Genomic DNA, 21,321 nt, shown 5'->3' on the forward strand with positions numbered 1-21,321 from the left:
TTTCCCCATTCCTATTCTTACTCATCTAGCCTCAAAGACTTCAGTCATATTTTAGCTCCTTGCTCTCCTCGATATTCTGTTTTAGCTGGTGGTCAAACACATCATTTTTCTTGTACAACTTATCAATCTCATATATCCTTTTCATTTGCACAGCATCTCTCTAGATGTGGCCCTTATCTCAAAAGGAGACCCTACTCCAAATGACTGCATAAACCTCCCAATCTTGCTTCCTCTAGGGCTCTTCTTCCCCCACCACCTCCCAATACATCTTGCATAAAGATAACTCTAAAAGAAATAGCATCACATGGTGCTTATTGTCAAACAATACACATTATAATTAGAGACACAAATAACTGCTAGCACCATGATTGGATAACCATCAGACTGATAATATTAAAAATGCTGTAAGAAGGAAGCAGAGTGAGTTAGAACAAAAGAATTGTCAGGCAAAGCCCCAGTCCTGTGCATACTGAATGGCAGAGAAGCAGGAGATGAGGCTAGAAATGTGGACCTGGGCCAGACTGTGGGATCTTCATGGTCATGCTACGAAGGTGAAAAGTGATCCTATTAGAATGTGAAACCAGCAAAGATACATGTACCTTTTGTTCTTGGTTTTTGTTTGCCACTTTGTTTTTAATATACAATTTTTAAAACAAAGTCCCCCAAGTAATAATAGAGTCAGATACTGATAGAACGACCCATTAAGAGGGATGATTGGTAAATCACGTTAGTCATCTACCCCTCACATTAGTAAACAGTCTGTAGAAATGGTATACATGGAGTATATTCGGTACATGTTCATTAGGACAGCTTTGTTTGTTTATGCTACTCAAACTACTGATATCTGTATCTTCAGGACCTAACAATCACCAACAATGACCACATTCTACACACACCATGGGAAGAAAATCTGATCGAACATTTTCTTCTTCCAGACAGGGGAATGATGGATAATTACAGTCTGAAAAAGTCCAGCCCCAAGTTACCCAAACCCAAACCCAAACCCATTGCCATGGAGTCGATGGTGGCTCCTATTGTGCACTGAAACATGGAGGAGGAAGCCTATACCCCGAACAAGTCCAGCTTAGGTTCTGGCAGTAACCGGCTTTTAGCAGAGGACTATGACTATCCGCAGGCCTTTTTAGGAATGGTCAGTCCCTAGATGGACTCTACAGGTGTGAGAGACAAGTTGTGAGAAGCAAGGCCCACCCACACTACTGTTGCTAGGTGCCATCAAGTCACGGACTCCGACTCAGAGAGACCCTATGTACAACAGGAAGAAACCTTCCCTGGTCCCACGTCCTCCTCATGGCTGCTCTCACATGGGAGCCCAATGTTGCAGCCACTGTGTCAATTCATCTTGTTAAGGGCCTTCCTTGTTTCCACTGCCCCTCGACTTTACCAAGCATGATGGCCTTCTCCCGAGACTCGTCTCTCCTGCAAACAGGCTCAAAATACGCTAAAGGAAGTCTTGCCATGCTTGCCTCTACAGGAGCATTCTGGCTGTACTTCTAAGACAGATCTGTTTGTTCTTTTGGCAGCCCGTGGCACTTTCAACATTCTTTGCCAGCACCATAACTCATGTGCACCTATTCTTTGGTCTTCCTTATTCAATGTCCAACTTCCACGTGCAGATGACGTAACTGAAAATACCATGGCTTGAGTCAGGCACACCATAGTCCTCAAAACCACCTCCTTGCTTGAGCAGCTAAATACCCTGTGTGAGTTATCTGGCCATGAAGGGAAGGGAGGGCCTGAGGACCAGATCCCCTTACTCGTAGGCAGCCTGACCCCTGAAAGGAGCAACAGTTTTTGTGCTCACACTGTGACCTCATCGCCCCACAGTACATGAGACGTGGCAAGTGCTCAGCAAATATTTGCTTAATGATTACATGCTCTTGCAAAACTTACAGGCCTTAAATGCCAATGAACACAGAGGGCTCAGTGATTAATACATTCATGTTCAGCTCTACCAGTCTCTTTCTTTGAGGCATTGTTTTTGTTAGATGTCCTAACTCATAGGGACTCTGTGCAACAGAATGAAACACCATCTACACAATTGTTCCTAGAAGCTTTAGCCAAATGTTGCAGCCATTTTGTCAACCCATCCTGTCTTGGGTCTTCCACTTTTTTGCTGCCCCTCTACTTGACCAAATTTGGTGTCCTTTCCAGGGATTGCTCCCTCCTGATCACATGTATAAAGTAAATGAGAGAAAGCTTCACTCTCCTTACTAAGGGGCACTCTGCCTCTCCTTCTTTCAAGGCAGATTTGTTCTTTATTTGGCAGCCCATGGTACTTTCAATATTCGTCACCAAAAGTCAAATGCATGGTTTTTCTTATGCCTTCCTTAGTCAATGTCCAATTTTCACATCATAGGAGGTGATTGAAAATGCCCTGGCTTGGATCAGGTGCACCTTAGTCTTCAAGGTCACATCCTTGTTTTTCAACACTTTAAAGAGGTCTTGTGCAGATTCACCCCATGCATTATTTCATCTCTTGACTACTGTTTCCATGAACATTGGTTGTGGATCCAAGCAAGATTAAATCTTTTTAACAATTTCAATCTTTTCTCCATTTATCATGATGTTACCTATTAGTCCAATTGTGAGCATTTTGGTTTTCTTTACAGTGAATTAAAATCCATATTAAAGGCTGTAATCCTTGATCTTTGTCAGCAAGTGCTTCAAGTCCTCTTCATTTTCAGCAAGCATGGCTGTGTCATCTGCATATTGCAGGTTGTTATAAGCCTTTTCTTCACATAATCTAGTTTCTCTGATTATTTGCTCAGTATACAGATTGAATAAGTGTGGTGAGAAGATACAACCCTGACACACTTCTGTCCTGATTTTAAACTATGCAGTAGTCCATAACTGCCTTTTGGTCCATGTACAGGTCCTGCATGGGCACACTGGAGTATTCTGGAATTCCCATGCTTGTCAAGGTTGTCCTCAGTGGGTTATGATCCACACAGTCGAATGCCTTGGCATAGTCCGTGAAATACAAGTGAACCTTTCTGGTATTCTCTGCTTTAAGCCAACATCCCTTGGACATCAGCGATGATGTCCTTTGTTCCACATTCTCTTCTGAATTGGTCTTGAACCTCTGGCAGCTCTCTGTCAACGTACTGATGCTACTGCTCATGCAGGATCTTTAGCAAAATTTCACTAGCATGTGTCATCAATGATATTGTTTTATAATTTGAGTATTCTGTTGGGTCACCTTTCTTTGGAATGGATATACCGTATATACTAGTGTATAAGCCGAGTTTTTCAGCACAAAAAAAAGAGCTAAAAAACTGGGGTTCAGCTTATACACGTGTAAGTGGTACCCCAGCGAGGTGTAACATCTCGCAGGTGATTGCTGTTCCTCCGCTGGTTCATTCAAAGCCCCACTGACACTGCAGGGCTTTGAATGTTTGCTTACTCACATATAACCAATCACATATAACCAATTCGCAGAAGCACCCGTAGTGATTCACTTACTCCGGCAGCTGAACTGGTAAAAGATGTGTCTGTGTCTGTGCTCCATCTCTCCCCTCTGGTCTCTGTATTAATTCATATCCTGCATTTTCCACCCTAGGCTTACACTCGAGTCAATCAGTTTTTCTGGTTTCCCAGGTAATAATTAGGTGCCTCGGCTTATACTCGGATCGGCTTATATTCGAGTATATACGGTCAATATGGACCTCTTCAAGTCAGTTGGTTGAGTAACTGTCTTCCAAATGTCGTGGCATGGATGAGTGCTTCCTCAGCTTACTGAAACACTTCAGTTGTTTTCACACCAATTCTTGGAGACTTGCTTTGGCTCATACGGTCAGTGCAGCTTGGACTTCTTCCTTCATAACCATTGGTTCCTGATGACACGCTACCTCCTGAAGTGGTTGAATGTCGGCGAGTTCTTCTGGCGCAGCGACTCTGTGGAGTCTTTCCGTCTTCTTTTGATGCTTCCTGCATCCGTCACTATTAAGTCCAGGGAATCTTCCAATATTGCAACTTACTGCTTCAACTTTTCCTTCAGCACGTCCTTCCTGCTTGGTTTTCTAGGCCAGAGAAGATAAACAAAAGGAATTTCATCTGTTGAAACCTACTCGTATGATCACAACTTTCTCTTGGAGGAGAAAATGCTTGGTATTTGCTGAAGTACGAAGAAAAATTAATGTTATACCAGAAAAGGTATAAAATATGTCTGATACAGCAGGATAGGTCTTTGCACATTTCATTGTAATACTCAACTTTATCTTCTCAAGCTGCCCTTTGGAAATTTTTAAAAAATTTAATCATTTTATTGGGGGCTCGTACAACTCTTATCACAATCCATACATCCAGCCATTTTATTAAGCACATTTGTACATTCGTCGCGCCCTTTGGAGTTTTCTGTTCAGTTCTTTTACTTCATCATTTGCTTATTTGCCTTAGCTACTCTGCGATTGAGAGCAAGTTTCAGAGTCTCTTCTGACATCCACTTTGATCTTTTCTTTCTTTCCTGTCTTTTTAATGACCTTTTGCTTTCTTCCTGTGTGATGCTCTTGATGTCACTAGGTCCTCTGTGAGTGGTATCCAATGCATCACACTTTGGGTGACCTTGCTGGTATTGGAAAAATATCAGTGACACAGTTCCCAGCATCACAATGACACACAGCCATCACAATATGACAAAGTGACAGGCACGGGCTGGGTTTTGAGACAGGATCCCAAATGCAGCGCACTGGGCAGCAGCACACTTACTCCAGGGCAGCCTCTATTCACAGCCTCCTGCTCACTGCGGTCCCCGAGACGATCAACCAAGGAACTTACTCTGATGAAACTGCAGAAATGGCTATAACCGCCTCTTGAAGGAGACAATGCTTGGTATTTGCGCAAGTATGAAGAGAAATTAACGCTATGCTAGAAACAGCATAAAATATGTCTGAAAATTCCACTGAAACAAGAGCAGAGTTGAAATTCATGAAAAAAGTATCAACAGCAGCCGGAAAAAAAAAGTTTCCTTCTTCAAGCAACTTTTTCAAATGCTTGAAGAAGCAAGTAAAGAAGGCAGATCCGACAAAGGGTCTACCGAAAAAATCTCTGGTCTTAGCACCCAAAGTACACTTATTTTCTTTGAGGATAGCACATTTATTTATTTTTTATTTAATATATCATTTTATTGGGGTCATACAACTCTTATCACATCCATCCATACATCAATTGAGTAAAGCACCCTTATACATTCGTTGCCCTCGTCATTCTCAAAATTTGCCTTCCACTTGGGTTCCTGGAATCAGCTCATTTTCCTTTTTTTCCCCTCCCCCTCCCTCCCTGCTCCCCTCTCCTCCATGAACCCTTAATAGTTTATAAATTATTTTATCTTATCTTACACTGCCCAGCGTCTCCCCTCACCCACCTTCCTGTTGCCCATCCCACAGAGAGGAGGTTACATGTAGATCCCCGAGATTGGTTCTCCCTTTCTACAGCCCCTTCCCTCCCGGTGTCGCCACTCCCACCGCTGGTCCTGAAGAGTTCATCCGTCCTAGATTCCCTGTGTTTACAGATCCCTAATGTACCACTATGCATTCTCTGGTTTAACCAGGTCCGCAAGGCAGAATTGGGACCATGATAATTGGGGGGGAAGAAGCGTTCAAGAACTAGAGGAAGGTTTTGAGTTTCATTGTTGCTACACTGAACCCTGAGTGACTCATCTCCTCCCCACTACCCCTCCATTTATTTTTTTAAATAACATAAAATGGCTTTCCTTAATAAATGATTTTGCTGACCATGGACAACTTTTCCCTAAAAAGCAGAATTATTTTTCAACCCACTGTCTTCAGCACTATAGTTTAAAATTAATGCAGCCATCTGATTATATCACAGGACAATCAGTTCATAAAGTTAGGTTTTGTTAAATGCATTCCAAATCAGATTTAGTAAAATATGTAGGGGCTTCACAAAGTTCAAGGAAAAATGGAATCGCAAAATAATGGAATTTTCTCAGGATTTTAAAAAAAGCCCCAGCACATATTCTTGAAAGACTGAAATGGGATTCAACATTAGGGTGTGTCCCTAATCTTGCAAGAACTTTACATGACGTTCAAATCACTCTGTGATGGGACTGTGAGCTGTGAGCAAGACGTGAGAACAAGACTGTAGCCGTCTGTATTTGCGTCAGCCAAGGTTAAGTGTAATGAAGTTTCTACAAAGCTACTCTCCTATGTTTAACTGTTTCCCTGGGCTCAACGTGTGCTTGGAATATAAACTACTATTTGAACCCTGCTTGGAGTCAAACTCATCTCTCCAGCTTTCTGAGTCCTTGTGTAAGATTGATGAGGAGCCGTCCGTTGGAAAGGCGAGGCCAAGATAATAAATTATAGAATTCTTTTATGTACTCATTATGGTTTTGGATCTTTACTGTTTTATGGCTTTTTGTAGCCTGTAATGTGTCTTAGTAGCCCACCTGCAGTGATTGCTTTTGCTATAAGAAATTAGTATCACTATCACCTGGAAACTGGGTAAATTTAAGCTCCTGCTAAGGCGGGACTTCATCTTACATACTTTGGACGTGTCAGGAAAAACCAGTCCCTGAGGAAGGACATCATGTTTGGTAAAGGAGAGGGGCAGCGAAGGAGCGGAAGGCCCTCGGAAATGTATGCAACATGGGCTCATGCATATTGTGTCCTGTGGAGCAGAAGGTCACTCTGGGTTGGACAGACTTGATGGCATCTCACAACAATAACAAGCAGCTTCGATGAAAAACCTCCTAATGAACAATTTCTCTTTTTGCTGTGTCCCCCTGGTGTGGTTGCTAATTAGCTTTGAACATTCCAGGGCATGGACATGATATTAGGGCAACAGGATGAAAGTTTGACTTTCAAGTGTTTGAAAACGTGCTGTCTATGTAAAAACACTGGTAGGAGCCACTGCAGGATTAGAAAACCATGAGGTATCATGTCCTCAAATTTAGGACTCAATTTGGGGATGCAGGCTTAACATATAAAGTCAAAGAAAGACACCCGATCTGACCCCACGACACCAAGGCAAAACACTAAGGGTGTGCAACAGAACAGCAAGGGGAGCAGAGCAAGGAAGTCCCCAGGGAAGACCAAAATTGACTTTGGGGCCAAGGCGTGGCACCCCATGAGACTCAATTGGAAAACACTCCTAAAGGGCAATAAACAGACCTTGAACTATTTACAGGAGTTTCTTTTTTCTGTCATTGGTTTTTTTGTTGTATTTTTGTTTTCTTTTGTTGCTTTGTTTTGCTCTGTCTTGTTTTTGTGCATATTATTATCTCTGCAGGTCTATCTAGATAAGATAGACGGGTTAAACAATCTGGAGGAGAAAACAATGGGAACTATGGTTCTGAGGGAACATGTGAGAGGGGGAGGTGGGCAAAGGAAGTGGTGTTAACAAACCCAGGGACAAGGGAACAACAAGTGATCCAAAATCGGTGGCAAGGAGGGTGTAAAGGCCTGGTAGGGCTTGATCAAGGGCAATGTAACGGAGAGGAATTACTGAAATCCAAATGAAGGCTGAGCATGATAGTGGGACAAGAGGAAAGTAAAAAGAAATAGAGGAAAGAGCTAGTAGGCAAAGGCATTAATAGAGGTCTAAATACAGGCATGTACGTATGTATATATATTTATATATGGTGATGGGGAAAGAGATCTCTGGGCATATATTTATAGGTTTAATATTAAGATAGCAGATGGACATTGGGCCTCCACTCAAGTACTCCCTCAATGCAAGAACACTTTGTTCTATTAAACTGGCATTCCATGATGCTCACCTTCCTGACATGATCGCTGAAGACAAAATGGGTGCACAAGGAAATGTGAAGAAAGCTGATGGTGACTTGCTTTAAAAAGATATAGCATCTTGCTTGAAGATAAACAAGCAGCCATCTAGCTGAGAAACAACAAAGCCCGCATAGAAGAATCACACCAGCCTGTGTGATCATGAGGTGTCGATGGGATCAGGTATCAGGCATCAAAGAACAAAAAATCATATCATTCTGAATGACGGGGAGTGTGGAGTGGGGACGCAAAGCCCATCTGTAGGCAACTGGACATCCCCTTACAGAAGGGGTTATGGGGAGGAAACGAGTCAGTCAGGGTGCAGTGTAGCAACGATGAAACATACAACTTTCCTCTAGTTCTTATAAATGCTTCCTTCCCCCAACTACCATGATCCCAATTCTACCTTAAAAATCTGGTTAGACCAGAGGATTTACACTGGTACAGATGGAAACACAGGGAATCCAGGACAGGTGAACCCCTGAGGACCAGTGGTGAGAGTGGCGATACTGGAAGGGTGGTGGGAAGGTGGGGTAGAAAGGGGGAACCGATTATAAGGATCTACATATAACCTCCTTCCTGGGGAATGGACAACAAAAAAGTGGGTGAGGGGATGCATAAGACAGTGTAAGGCATGATAAAATAATAATAATTTATAAATTATCAAGGGTTCATGAGGGGGTGATGTGGGGAGGTGAAAAAATGAGGAGCGGATACCAAGAGCTCAAGTAGAAAGAAAATGTTTTGAGAATGATGATGGCAACAAATGTGCAAATGTGCTTGACACGATGGATTATGTATGGATTGTGAAAAGAGTTGTATGAGCCCCCAATAAAATGATTTAAAATTTTTTTTAAGTCAAAGAAAGATTTAAACAAAAGGTGTGTCATAATGCGACTTCCTAAGTGCCAATAAAAGGTAAGGAAGATTTGAGACCTAATTTCACCCCGGGCAAATTCTAAGATGAGAAACTGCTTGTGCGGATGGCATTTCCATGGGTTGACTTGTATCTTTTACTTCGACAAAATAGATAAACAAAAAGGCAATTGATCAAAGGGCACCTAAGGTCTAAAAAGAATAGCTATTTTCATAACATTTAAAGAGCAAAGGCAAACAATTCGAGCTTCCTTAAAGAACATTCTTTAAAATAACATTCCGTGATCACCCCGCAGATTAAAATATATAAGGAAGAAAATGTGCTTCATACAGCTATCCAACTAGACTATTTGCAGCCTGGCCTAACGTGATGTGGTGAGATCTAGATGATTCTCATGCTGGGATCTCATGAATCTTTATCATGAAGAAAATAAAAATATCCACAACATGAGATGGTCCAGGGGATTCTTGAAAGGATGCACTATAATTAAGAGAAGAGGGAGATGATAGGATTGTTCTAGACTGGAAAATGACAGACCCACAAGGGCAATGTTGAGCCTTGACTGGACCCTGGGACAAAGAAGAGGAGGTATAAAGACTATTTGGGGGACATTAAGGGAAATTTAAGTTATGGATAGCATAATATTGAATTATTATTGAATGATTGTCGATTTCTCAGTTACAATAGTGTTTTGTGCAGGAAACTGTCCTCTCTCTCGGCTCCTCCCTTGACGTCCTCCTGTGCCCTTTCCCCTTGTCCTCCTTCCCTTCCCTTCCCCTTCTCTCCACGTGGACCACCAAGCGGGGCTGAGGGTAATGCTCGGTACTTCAAATGATAACAGGAAAGAAACCTGCTTTCCAGACTGTCTGGAGAAGCCTTAGAGGCACCACCAGCAGAGGAACTGAGGGATTGAAGAAGCTGCCCCACAGCAGAGCCTGGAACCTGTACACATGTTTGGGCTCAGAGCAGAGTGTCAGCTTTGCTTATATAACATCTGGCCCATAGTCACAATGCTCAATAATTAAATAAACAGCTTCAGTAAGCAATAAAAATAAATACATAAACAAACAAGAAATTGTCCTCATATTTAAGAAATGCATGCTGAGGTCATTACAAGTGTCATGGTACCTGAAAATTATTTTTAGATGAGTTGGCAAGACTGTGTGTGTGTGTTGGTGGGGTTGGGGTTACATAGTGAGCGAGCCAGCGCACACGTGGTGACAAGTGGTGAATTTAACATGAAGGACATATGGGTGCTGATGGTAGTCTTTGGACTTTGCTGTGGGTTTAAAAATTCCAAAATCAAAAGAACTACGACTTTCAGAGGTCAGAATTCCTCTTTACAACTCGGAGCACCTGGCAGCAAGCTAAATGAGCCACGGGGAAGAGGCCAGCCAGTCCTCGGCTTCCCACACTTACCTTCCACATCATACCAGTGTGCTCCGTTGGTGATGCCATCTTTGAATGTCTCGTCTTCATCTCCCGGACAGTGAGGCGCACCTGTCTTCATGATGGGGTGGTTGGAAGCATACGCCTTCGCCAGATATCTAAAGACTTCATCGTCTGAGGTTTTGCTATAGATTCCAGTGGCCGTATGTTCCGGTGAATCATCAAAAGGATAGCTTGCCACCACGGAGCCTCCATGGAGATTCCCAGAGAGCACAAACCTTGGAAAATACAACAAAATCATACATCGTTTTAAAAAAGCCCTATTATTTCATTAACGATCTAATCCCCCTTTTGGGAGACCTAGAAGGCCATTCTACCAGCTGTTAGACTTAGACGGAGACCATCAGCACCACCGACCAAAATCGAAACTCATCAGCAAGAAAGAATACCAGTTTGATCATTTGAGTCAAACAGTTTTTACTATTCAAGTTGCCCCTCAGGAACTTGAAAGAGTTTTCTCATTGTTGACAAAGCAGCTGAATAAACCCTGTGAGGGGGCTTCAAAAAGTTCCTGGGAAAGTTCCGTGATCCTCTAATTCCATGTTTCCACAAACTCTGTGAAGCCCCTCATGTAAATTAAGGTTTTAGGAGACATCTTATTAGGTGACCAATATAATATGAATTTGCCAACATTTGATCTACAAAAATGATATTTTCTCCCTGAACTAACTACAAGCTTTTCTCTTGTGAACAGTTTTGTTCTGTTCTTTGTCAGTGGTTTGTTTTTGTTGTTTTGTTGTCTGGTTGTATACTGTTGCTTTGTGTTCCTCTGTCTAGTTTTCGTGCATGTTAGTGACTCCACAGGTCTGTCTGAATAGGACAGGCTGGATGAACTATCTGGAGGAAAAACAACGGGACCGACAGTTCCGGGGGGACTTGGGGTAGGGGGGGTAAGGAAGTGGTGTTAACAAACACAGGGACAAGGGAAAAACATGGGACCTCAAATGGTAGAGAAGGGGGAGTGGCAGGCCTGGTGGGAAATGATCAAGGGTAAGGTTGCTTAGAGAAGAGGTATACTCTAGCCCAGGTGGCGATGAAGCATGGTAGTAGGGCAGGAGGAAGGTCAAGGGAGATGGAGGAAAGAGCTAGGAGTCAAAGGGCATTCATGGAGGTCTAGACAAAGACATGTACATGCAAATATATATAGGAGGATGGGGAAATAGATCTATGTGTCTATATTTATAGGTCAAGTATTAAGGTGGCGGAAGGACCTTGGGCCTCTACTCAAACACTCCCTCAATGCATGAATACCTTCTTTTATTAAATTGGAACTCTATGATGCTCACTCTCCCGACACAACGGCTGGAGCCAAAGTGGGTGAACAAGTAAATGTGGTGAAGAAAGCTGATGGTGCCCGGCTATCAAAAGAGATAGTGACTGGGGTCTTAAAGGCTAGAAGATAAACAAGCGGCCATCTAGCTCAGAAGCAACAAAGTCCACATGGAAGAACACACCAGCCTGTGTGATCGAGTGGTCCCAAAGGGATCGGTTACCAGGCATCAAAGAACAAAAAATCATATCATTGACTGCACACCTCCATGATAGGATCGCTGAAGACAAATGGGTGCATAAGCAAATGTGGTGAAGAAAGCTGATGGTGCCCGGCTATCAAAAGAGATAGTGTCTGGGGTCTTAAAGGCTTGAAGGTGAACAAGCGGCCATCTAGCTCAGAAGCAAATAAGCCCACATGGAAGAAGCACACCGGCCAGTGCGATCACGAGGTGCCCAAGGGACCAGATATAAGGCATCATGCAAAAAAAAAGATATAAGTGTGTGTATGTATGTGTATATATATATATGTATGTGTATATATATATATGTATGTGTATATATGTATATATATATCATATTAAATAAAGGGGGAAGTGCAGAGTGGAGACCCAAGGCCCAAGTGTCGGCCAATGGAGATCCCCTCATAGAGGGGTTTAGGAGAGGAGATGGGTTAATTAGGGTGTGAGGTAGTACCGATGAAGAACACAGCTTTCCCCCAGATCCTGGATGCTTCCTCCCCCCAACTACCATGATCCGAATTCTACCTTGCAGGGCTGGATAGGACAGAGGCTGTACACTGGTACATATGAGGGTTGGAGGTACAGGGAATCCAGGGTGGATGATACCTTCAGGACCAAGGGTGTGAGGGACGATGCTGGGAGAGTGGAGGGTGAGTGGGTTGGAAAGGCGGAACTGATTACAAGGATCCACATGTGACCTCTTCCCTGGGAGAGGGACAGCAGAGAAGGGGGGAAGGGAGACTCCGGATAGGGCAAGATATGACAAAATAACGAGGTATAAATTACCAAGGGCATATGAGGGAGGGGGGAATGGGGAGGGAGGGGGGGAAAAAAAGAGGACCTGATGCAAGGGGCTTAAGTGGAGAGCAAATGCCTTGAGAATGATTGGGGCAGGGAATGTATGGATGTGCTTTATACAATTGATGTATGTATATGTATGGATTGTGGTAAGAGTTGTTTGAGTCCCTAATAAAATGTAAAAGAAGAAAAGAGAAAAAAATGATTAGGGCAAAGACTGTACAGATGTGCTTTATACAATTGATGTATGTATATGTATGAACTGTGAAAAGAATTGTATCAGCCCCAATAAATTGTTAAAATTAAAAAAAAATTTTTAAAAAGATGGTATTTTCATATTGATCAACCTAATATAATACTTCATGTCAATTTTATAAAAGACATGGCTGATAAACATTCATTGAATACATAAGTTAGTACCTTTTTCTGTAAGTATACTTACAATGCAAAGGAAAATATAAATATAGGAAGCCAAATTTAAAGCAGGGCGTATTGTGCCTCACATTATAGTAAAAACACATTTTTAAAGGAGAGGCCACAGGGGAAAGGATTCGAGGAGGGGCAAGGGGGAACCTGATTCTGTGGACTGCTTTCAGAGAAAAACAATCCACAGCAAAGACTCGGCCTCCAGGATGCATACGAGGCAGATACATCTCTTTAACTTTCTGACCTCAAGAGAAGACTGCTCCCATAAAAGAAACTTTTTTAAAAAATGTTCTGCTTTTAAGTGAACCAATTTATAGTTAGTCAAACTTATAGACATATTAAGCAGCCCCTAGAAATGCACCTAGGGGTCATCATGGCATAGTGGTTATGCGTTGGGCTGTTACGCACAAGGTTAGCAGTTTGAAACCACCAACTGCACTGAGAGCTTTCTGCTTCCGTAAAAGGTAACAGTCTCAGACACTCACAAGGGCCCTACAGGGTGGCTTGACTCTGTGATCAAGGTTGCTGTGAGCCTCAATCAACTGCACGGCACACAACGACGCAGCTAAACACCATGGAACTCCCTGTAGAGTGAAAACTAAAGGCAACACAAGCAGAGATCCCACGTATGCAAATTTTCCTCAGAAAACAGTGAAAACCATGACTGAGTTCGAGATCAGGCCCCTCGCCCTGGGCAATCTAAATTGGATTTTCTCGCTCCTGCTTCTCTGAGGCTGAAATTAACTGGTGGACCCAAGTTCAGAAGAAGGCTGGCATGTGCCACTTCTCTCCATATGCCCGAGAGAAAATGAACCCTATCATAGGTTTAATTTAAAAGGTTCAATATAATCAGCTTCATCCCAGAGGAGATCAGACAATAACTTGTAACACTGAATCTGTTCATTATAAGACAGAACTTAGCCAAAAATGGCAGTGATTAAATAACATGAGAACAGAGCATGAAAAAAAGACAGTCTGAAAACGAACATGATTATCATTAGCACTCTTCCAGAGACACAGAAGAATGCCAGTGGGTACCGTGGCAACAGCACAGGCTATGGCGGCAGACGACCTGGGTAGGAACCCTGGGTCTCCCAGATCCGTCACTCACCAGTCACAGAAGCAGAAGCTAAAAGCTACAACAAAAATCACCCCAAAACCTGTTACCATGGAGTCAATTCTGACTCACAGTGACCCTCCCTGTATCAGAGCAGACCTGTGCTCCATAGAACTTTCTATGGCAGCTTGTTCAGAATGATTATGGCGTCAGGCCTTTCACCTGAGGTGTCTCTGGCTGGATGCTGTCAGCAGCAGAGCGTGTGACCAAGTTTGTAACTCCCAGAGACAACTGGCCAGAAGTTACTGCCTGCAAATTCACTGCAAGCCCACTTTCTCCCTCATTTGTAAAATGGGGATTTACACTACCTGATTGCCAGGGTGGTTAAGAGAATTAGATAGGAAAACGTGAAACATCTTCCCACACAAAAAAAAACCCAAACACACTGCCATCGAGTCAATTCTGAATCATAGTGACTCTATAGTACAGAGTGGAACTGCTGCCGTGTGGGCTGCCAAGGATGTGAATATTTAAGGGAGCATCAAGCCTCATCTGTCACTTTTGGACTGGCTGGTGGGTTTGAACTGCAAATCTTGTGGTTAACAGCCAACCAGTAATCCACCATGCCATCAGGGTTCTTTCTTCAAGTAGTGATTGCTTTATCGCACCTCTCAACAAACATTCACAAAAACCTAGGGGTGGGGGTGGGGAATAGGGAGCCGATGTCAAGGAGTTCAAGGAAGGAAGGTAGTAGGAGCAACTGTATAATGCTGCTTGGTGTGATTGAACTATGAAATGATGTATCTGTATTAGTTCCCAATAAAAAATGTTTTTTGGGGGACAATAAGTAAATAAATAATTTTAAAGCCTATTTAGGAAATCATTCCACTCTCATGTCCACGTTGCCAGCCCTAACGTGGTAGAATGATATGAGAAACAGAAATATATTCTTTTTTTTAATTAAAAGATAATTTATTGGGGGCTCTTATATCTCTTATAACAATCCATACATCACTTGTATCAGGCATATCTGTACACATGTTGCCATCATCCTTTTCTAGACATTTACTTCCTATTGAGCCCTTGGTATCAGCTCCTCTTTTTCCCTGCCCGCCTCGTGATCCCTTGAAAGAGCATAATTATTATTTTCATATCTCACACCAACTGCTGTCTCCCTTGCCCCATGGTTTCTGGTGTTCTTCGGCAGAAATGTATTCTAACATCTCAAAACTCCTTTGTTTCCTCTAACTAAAGCATGCCTTTCTGGGTTGTGTGCCTACAATAACATAAACACTTCTTTCCCTCCTGACTTTGGGGAAGTTACAAGAAAGTTGGCCTGCCTCAGGCAATCATCATTAGCAACACACATTTTAGTGTTGATTATGCACCAAACAGTCTTCTACACACTAGGGAAACATTGAACACTAATAAAATGAAAACCGCTCACGAGTACATAGTCTAGTGGGATAAAATGGATACCTGAAGATTCTAAATAAGTGGCGCAAGCTACTTTATACAACATATTTTTAATTAAAACCCAAGATTCTCTTCTACATGCAAATTTTCACTGTGTGACATCTCTTGAAACACTTCTCAGATAAAATACCACAATGCCAAAGCAAGTAATTTTAGAACACTGAAATAATATTTGTGACTTATGGGAGTGATAATTAAATTCATTTTCCTGCTTCTGATTGCATAGCGTTAGGCACCAATGCCATTCTAAATAATGAGATCTCAAGTGAAAGTGACACTGGCTATAAGGTTACAGCTTTAGCAAAGCCATGGCTCGTCTCTCTAAGCCCAGTCGCCATTCAGATCAGTTCTCAAGGGTTCCTCACGCCTGTCTGTGACTTCATGTATCACATAAGACTGAGAGATTATAAACATAAACAAGAGTGGATAAATATTAAAATACCAGCAGCACAAAAATACCAAATGATGTTTACAATAACATCACAAATTGGGCATATGCTTTGTCCTTTTATTAAAGAATAGTTTGTTGCTAAACAAGGAGTATTTTCAAATTAGTTTTTTAAGCCTGATGATGGATAGATGTACTTTAAACCCTATAGAATAACCAACTACATTTATCTTTTTGGTTAGAGCAATATGTTTGAAAAAATGGTTGGGGAAACTGAGGGAAGCGCACAGCCACAGAAAGGAGCCCTGGTGGCACCCTGGGTTATGCATTGGGCTGCTAACCGAAAGGTCATTGGTTTGAACCCGCCATCAGCTATGTTGAAGAGGAGGAAGCCTGCTACTATAAAAGTACAGCCTCCGATTGTACAGAGCGAGTCTACTGTGTCTTTTAGGGCTACTACGTGTCGGAACCAACTCAACAGCCCTTTTCCTGGTGAGGGGAATAGCACCATGTGACACCACTGAGACATCTGAGCTTTCAGCAACCACACGAGCTCCCATCTCTGAGCTAATCAGCCCAGGCCATAACCTGTTATTGTTACCTACTGGTGATATGAAACACTAATTTTGGGGTCCAGACTGTCAATGGAAGACTTTCCGTATAGCCTCAAGGTGACTTGCCCTGAGGGAGAAGCGCACTTTGATTTTTGGTCACAAAACATCATACTGGGGAGAAAAATCTAGTCATTACATTTACATCTCTCAAGAGTCATGAAAGAGTATTTAAATCATCACACAAGCAATGCAAGCAGTTCACTTGATGTGTCATCTCCAAAAAGCTCTGGCCATCCTCCCTTCTGACTTAAGACGCTATGTCATAAGATACTATGTCTTACGCAGATGTTCAGAGGTCCTGATGGGGTAGTCTTTCAAAGAAAAGAAGTCTTCCAGGAAGAATACGTGGAATTAAAAATCTGGAACAGTCAAAATACATACCCACGATGTTTCTTGATCTGCTATTTAATTAGAGCTGAAATCTCAAAGAAGAAATGATTCCAACTCTCAGAGAGAAATTTTTTTGCTCATTACTACCTTCATCTTACTTTTGACTCAGAAATCCTCAAATCAAGACAGACTCACTCTAGTTTCTTCACAAGCCTTCTAAGCAGGCACACGTGGGGATATGCTGGCAGAGCTGATGCTTGAAAAGGGAGGAGGTGAAGGCTCACCTCAGATGCCATTCCATCGGCAGGACACTTTTTCTGCAAACGATCCCACCCTTCTCTCAAGACTCGAGGAGCCCTGGTAGCGTAGTGGGTTATCTCGTGGCCTTGTAATGGTAAAGTCAATATTTCAAACCCACTAGCTGCTCCTGGGGAGAAAGACAAGACTTTCTGCTCCTGTAAAGATGACAGCCCGGTTAGCGAGGCCCACACACTTCTGCCTACTGGGCACAATCTCCACTATGTATAATGAGGTATATAAACACACCTCATATGTAATTATTATCTGATTCCACACCAATCTCCTGAGGTCCTCATGCACCTCACACAACAAAACAAACAAAACCCCCTCAAAGTCACTGCCATGGAGTCCATTCTGACTCACAGTGAGTAGAAAGCTCCATCTTTCTCCTGAGGGGCTTTGAACTGTGCTGACCTTGCTGTTAGTAGCCCAACTCGTACCATGACACTGTGTGTCTACTGGTTAAAATTTTAAACCCCATAACCTACTAAGTAGCCTTTAAGTAGCGTTTTGAGCATAACAATAAGCCAGCCGGCCCTTTGTATTTTATGAAGGTACACATATGCCATCAGCCACCTTCCTCCGAGTCTAAAATCAAGCTGCTCACAGATGCGGAGTCCAGGTCTGGGCATGTTCACCAGCCTCAGCCATCAGTCCTTGGCTGAATCTGTGGTCGGGACCGGAGTGGAGTCACTCCCTGTCAAATGTCCAAGAGGAAGACCGTGGGGATGCCAATGCCCATTGCTCAGTTCCAGTCTCTCCCGTGGGCTGTGAAAAGCACTAGGCAGGACTCAAGCCAAAGTCCCAACAACACCGTTTACTAAGTGAGTGAGTGGACCTATCTGACCCTCAAATTTCTCCACTTCCAAAACAAGACACTTAGGGCGTTTATCTCATCAGACTGTGGCTGGCATAAAGTGAGATCACACTCTTTCTTAGAAGATAACAGGCAGTGTGTGCGTCTCATCTACAGACCAGGGGCGCCCGCAGGGGTTATTATTTAATGCTGTTTCATCCATCCTCTTTCGGATTCTGTGGTCCTCTGAGAACAGGGACCAGAACTCTGGGAGGGACTGTCACCACTCCAGCCAGAGGGAGCTGGCTCCGCGTCCCCTGGAAGCATGACAGCCTGGGGGCAGAGCTGCGCTGCCCATCAGCGGGCGGGAGAGTCGGTGGCCCGAGTCCAGTCCCTGTTCCGGGGACCGGGACAGCGCGCATTGTGTGAGCGCCGACGGGGCGGGGCATGGCGGCGACACTCACTTGTTCCTGCGGATCCAGTTGATGAGGGCGCGCACCTCGGGCACGTCGTCCAGGGCCGGGGGCTCGCCGGTGCCGAACTGGTCCGGGAAGCTGCGGTTGAGGTCGCGGCCGCGGCTGTTGTCGCGGCCCGTGGGCCCCGGCGGGTCGTCGTCCCCGAAGCCGCAGTCCCCTTCGTGGGCGCGCTCGAAGCCGTCGGGGTTGAGGCTGGGCATCACGTACACGTCGGTGGTGTTGAGCAGCCGCACCAGGCGCGGGTCACCCCGCTGGTAGCCGGCCACCAGCTCGCGGGCCAGGTAGATCAGCACCTGGCGCGACACGGTCTCGTCGCCGTGCATGTTGCCCACGAGCTTCACCTGCGGGCGGCCGGGCAGCAGCGGCCCCGCCGCCTCGGGCCCCGCGTCGCCCTCAGGGGGCGGCGGCGGCTCCAGGCCGGCCGTGAGGCGCAGCACCCACAGCGGCCGGCCCTCCACCGAGCGGCCGATGCTGAAAAGGCGAGCCAGGCCCGGGGCCCGCGCGGCCACCTCCCGCAGCACCGAGCTCAGCTCCTCTTCGTGGTAGTAGCGGTCGAACTGGCCCTCGGCCGCCTGGGCGCTCGCGCTCGTCGTCGTGGCCTCCGCCTTCTTGATGTGCGCCGCCCGGGCCCGGCCCCGCAGCAGCAGCAGCAGCAGCAGCGGGCACAGCAGCAGCGGGCGGCGCCCCGGCCGCCGAGGCGGCCGCGAGTCCCAGCCGCTCGCCATCTTCCAGCCGCGCCGCTAATCACGGCTCCGCTCCCGGGGCTCCGCGCTCCGGGCGGCCGCGGCCAGCCGGATCCCTTCCGCGCCTAGCAACCCCATCCCGCCCTCCGGCCGCGGCCAATCACCGGAGGGCGTGCTGCGCGTCACGTTGGGGGCGGGGCTTCCCTTAAAGCCGCCGATTCCCGCTGGGCGGGCCTCCGGACTGTCCCGGACGAGGTGGCTCGCTCTCTTGTCCCGCGGAGCTGCGGCTCGCGCTCGCCCCCGCGTCCGGTTTCCTCTTCTGTTGGCTCCGCTTCTCCTCTGCTCCGTCAGCCTCTGGAGGGCGTCTCTCCCAAGTCGTCACCTCCTTTGCTGCCCCTGCTCCTATGACCTCTCTTCCCTTCTTTGTTGCGGCAATCCCCGGCTGCGCTTTTACGCTGGTAGAAGGGGAAGACCCAGAAGATTCTAACGAATCACAGGGCTGACAAACATCGGGGTTCGGAAGAATCTCAATCCCAGGAGCCAAAGGGCTTTTCGTTCCGATCGCCTGTTCACCCTTCCCTGGAAAGCGCCCTTCCTCTGCTTGAGCCCCCAGCCCGGCACGTGGTAGAAGAGGGTGAGACCCTCGGAGTGGCGGAGGGCTCCCCACCTCACACGCCTGTGTCCTTTCTCCTTTATGTTGAACGGAAGTCTGTGTGAATAGTTCTTGAATGTCAGTGCACCTGCTCGCCTCTCACACCTCTTCTGAGTTTGTGTTATGTGTTTGACTGCGGCCATGGATGACCAATTTCTCTTCTCTCTTTCTTTTCAAACAGCAGACGGGACACACCTCGGACTTGGCGAGTCTTGATGCCTGCGTTCAATGTGGAAACTGGCAAGCAGAGTTTGATCAACTCGAGGGGGCGGGGACTTAAAGTGATCTTGAAAGTTCGTTTTAGTTACTCAGTTCCATGAAGCCCCAAACCTCACAATCCAATTCTCAAGAATGAATTTCGCTCCATCAAACACCATTTTAATGGCTGTTGTATTTTCTTCTGTCAGAACCGCCCCCCCCCCACTCCCATGTCCAGGCCCCTTCCCCAAACTGTGATCAAAGCCAAATGGGACCAGCAAACAGTTAGTTCATTGATCAATTTAGCGATTGTTTGTTCAGCAACTACCATATGCTGCGCGACCTGGAACGAAGCTGGGAAGCAGTTAAACGTTCTGCCTCGTTAAAGATTTGACGTTCCCCTTGCCATTGAGTGGACCCCAACTCAAACTGACTAGGGCAGAGGTGAACTACCCCGCCAGCCCGTTAACCACCGCACCATTAGGACGCCTAAGGACAAGTGCAGCTGGTGAGAAATGCTACAATAGATGAAGTATGGGAGCCCAGGTGGCAGAAACCTTATTTAGCCCGAGGAAGAGGAGGAGATGGTAGAAAGACTAGGGGAAAAGAGAGGGACTCTGGGTAGAGGAAGGAGCAAATAGAGAGGGCTTGGGAGCAGCTACTGCTTGTTCTGGGAAGATTCACAGGTGTGGAGGCAACATGCTGGGACACACGTCAGAAAAGTCCTTCTAGGGCTCAAACAGGCTTTCATACGTGAGTCAGAAGGGTACGAGGAACCGCTGGTGGATTTTAAGCTAGTTTAAAAAAAAAAAGAAAATCCCTCCCAATTAGGAGAGAATGCAAGATCACAGACTTAGAACGGAGTCACATATGAGAATATGCTCCCAGAACACAGGACAGATCCTGAACTTGGGCAATGCCGATAGAAGGAAATAGATTCCAGAGGGAAAATACATCGGATCTGGTAACAGAGCCAGAGAACACATTACAATGTAAGTCCGTTGCAGGAGGCCCTGAGGGGTAAGACCCGTTGCTGCCCAACCTGCCCGGCCCCTGCATGTCAGAGTAGAACTGTGCTCTGTCGGGTTTTCTATGCAAGTAGATCGCCAAGCCTTTCTTCCAAGGTACTTCTGGGTGGACTTGAAGGTCCTAACATTTTGGTTAACATTACCAGTTACACTGTTATCCTCCCACGGACATTGAGACAATTCTGATTCATAGCTACTCTGAAGGGCAGAGTAGAACTGCTCCCTAGGGATTCCAAGGCTGTCACGCTTTACATCCTCGTCCCTGTCCCCATCCCCACCCAACCCCCACCCCCGCCCAGTGGCTGGTGGGTTCAAACTGCTGGTACCACCAGGGCTCCTTTCCCAGAATGTAGGACAGGTCGAAGCACAGGCAGGTGATGAGTTCACTGCTCTGCCAGGGCACCAGGCACAATCCCTCTTGTTCTATGACTGCTGTCGCGCCTTTATGCCCCACATTGCCAGCCCATACTCTATATGACACATAGCAGCTGTGGTC

General features: G+C 45.4%; 1 protein-coding gene across 1 annotated transcript in view; it reads right to left on the bottom strand.

Annotated features, from left to right (window-relative positions):
* CPD (carboxypeptidase D) overlaps positions 1–19,063 on the bottom strand; it is a 75,605-nt gene extending 56,542 nt beyond the window's left edge. The window contains exons 1-2 of the mRNA XM_075561260.1: positions 18,253–19,063; positions 10,063–10,310 (exon numbers count right to left, since the gene is read on the bottom strand). Of these exons, the coding sequence (XP_075417375.1) occupies positions 10,063–10,310; positions 18,253–18,989 (985 nt within the window). The 5' untranslated portion in view covers positions 18,990–19,063. The remainder of the gene's footprint in view (positions 1–10,062; positions 10,311–18,252) is intronic.
* Positions 19,064–21,321: the final 2,258 nt, after the last annotated feature.

The sequence above is a fragment of the Tenrec ecaudatus genome, chromosome 10 (assembly GCF_050624435.1).
Source record: "Tenrec ecaudatus isolate mTenEca1 chromosome 10, mTenEca1.hap1, whole genome shotgun sequence".
NCBI classification, from domain to species: domain Eukaryota; kingdom Metazoa; phylum Chordata; class Mammalia; order Afrosoricida; family Tenrecidae; genus Tenrec; species Tenrec ecaudatus.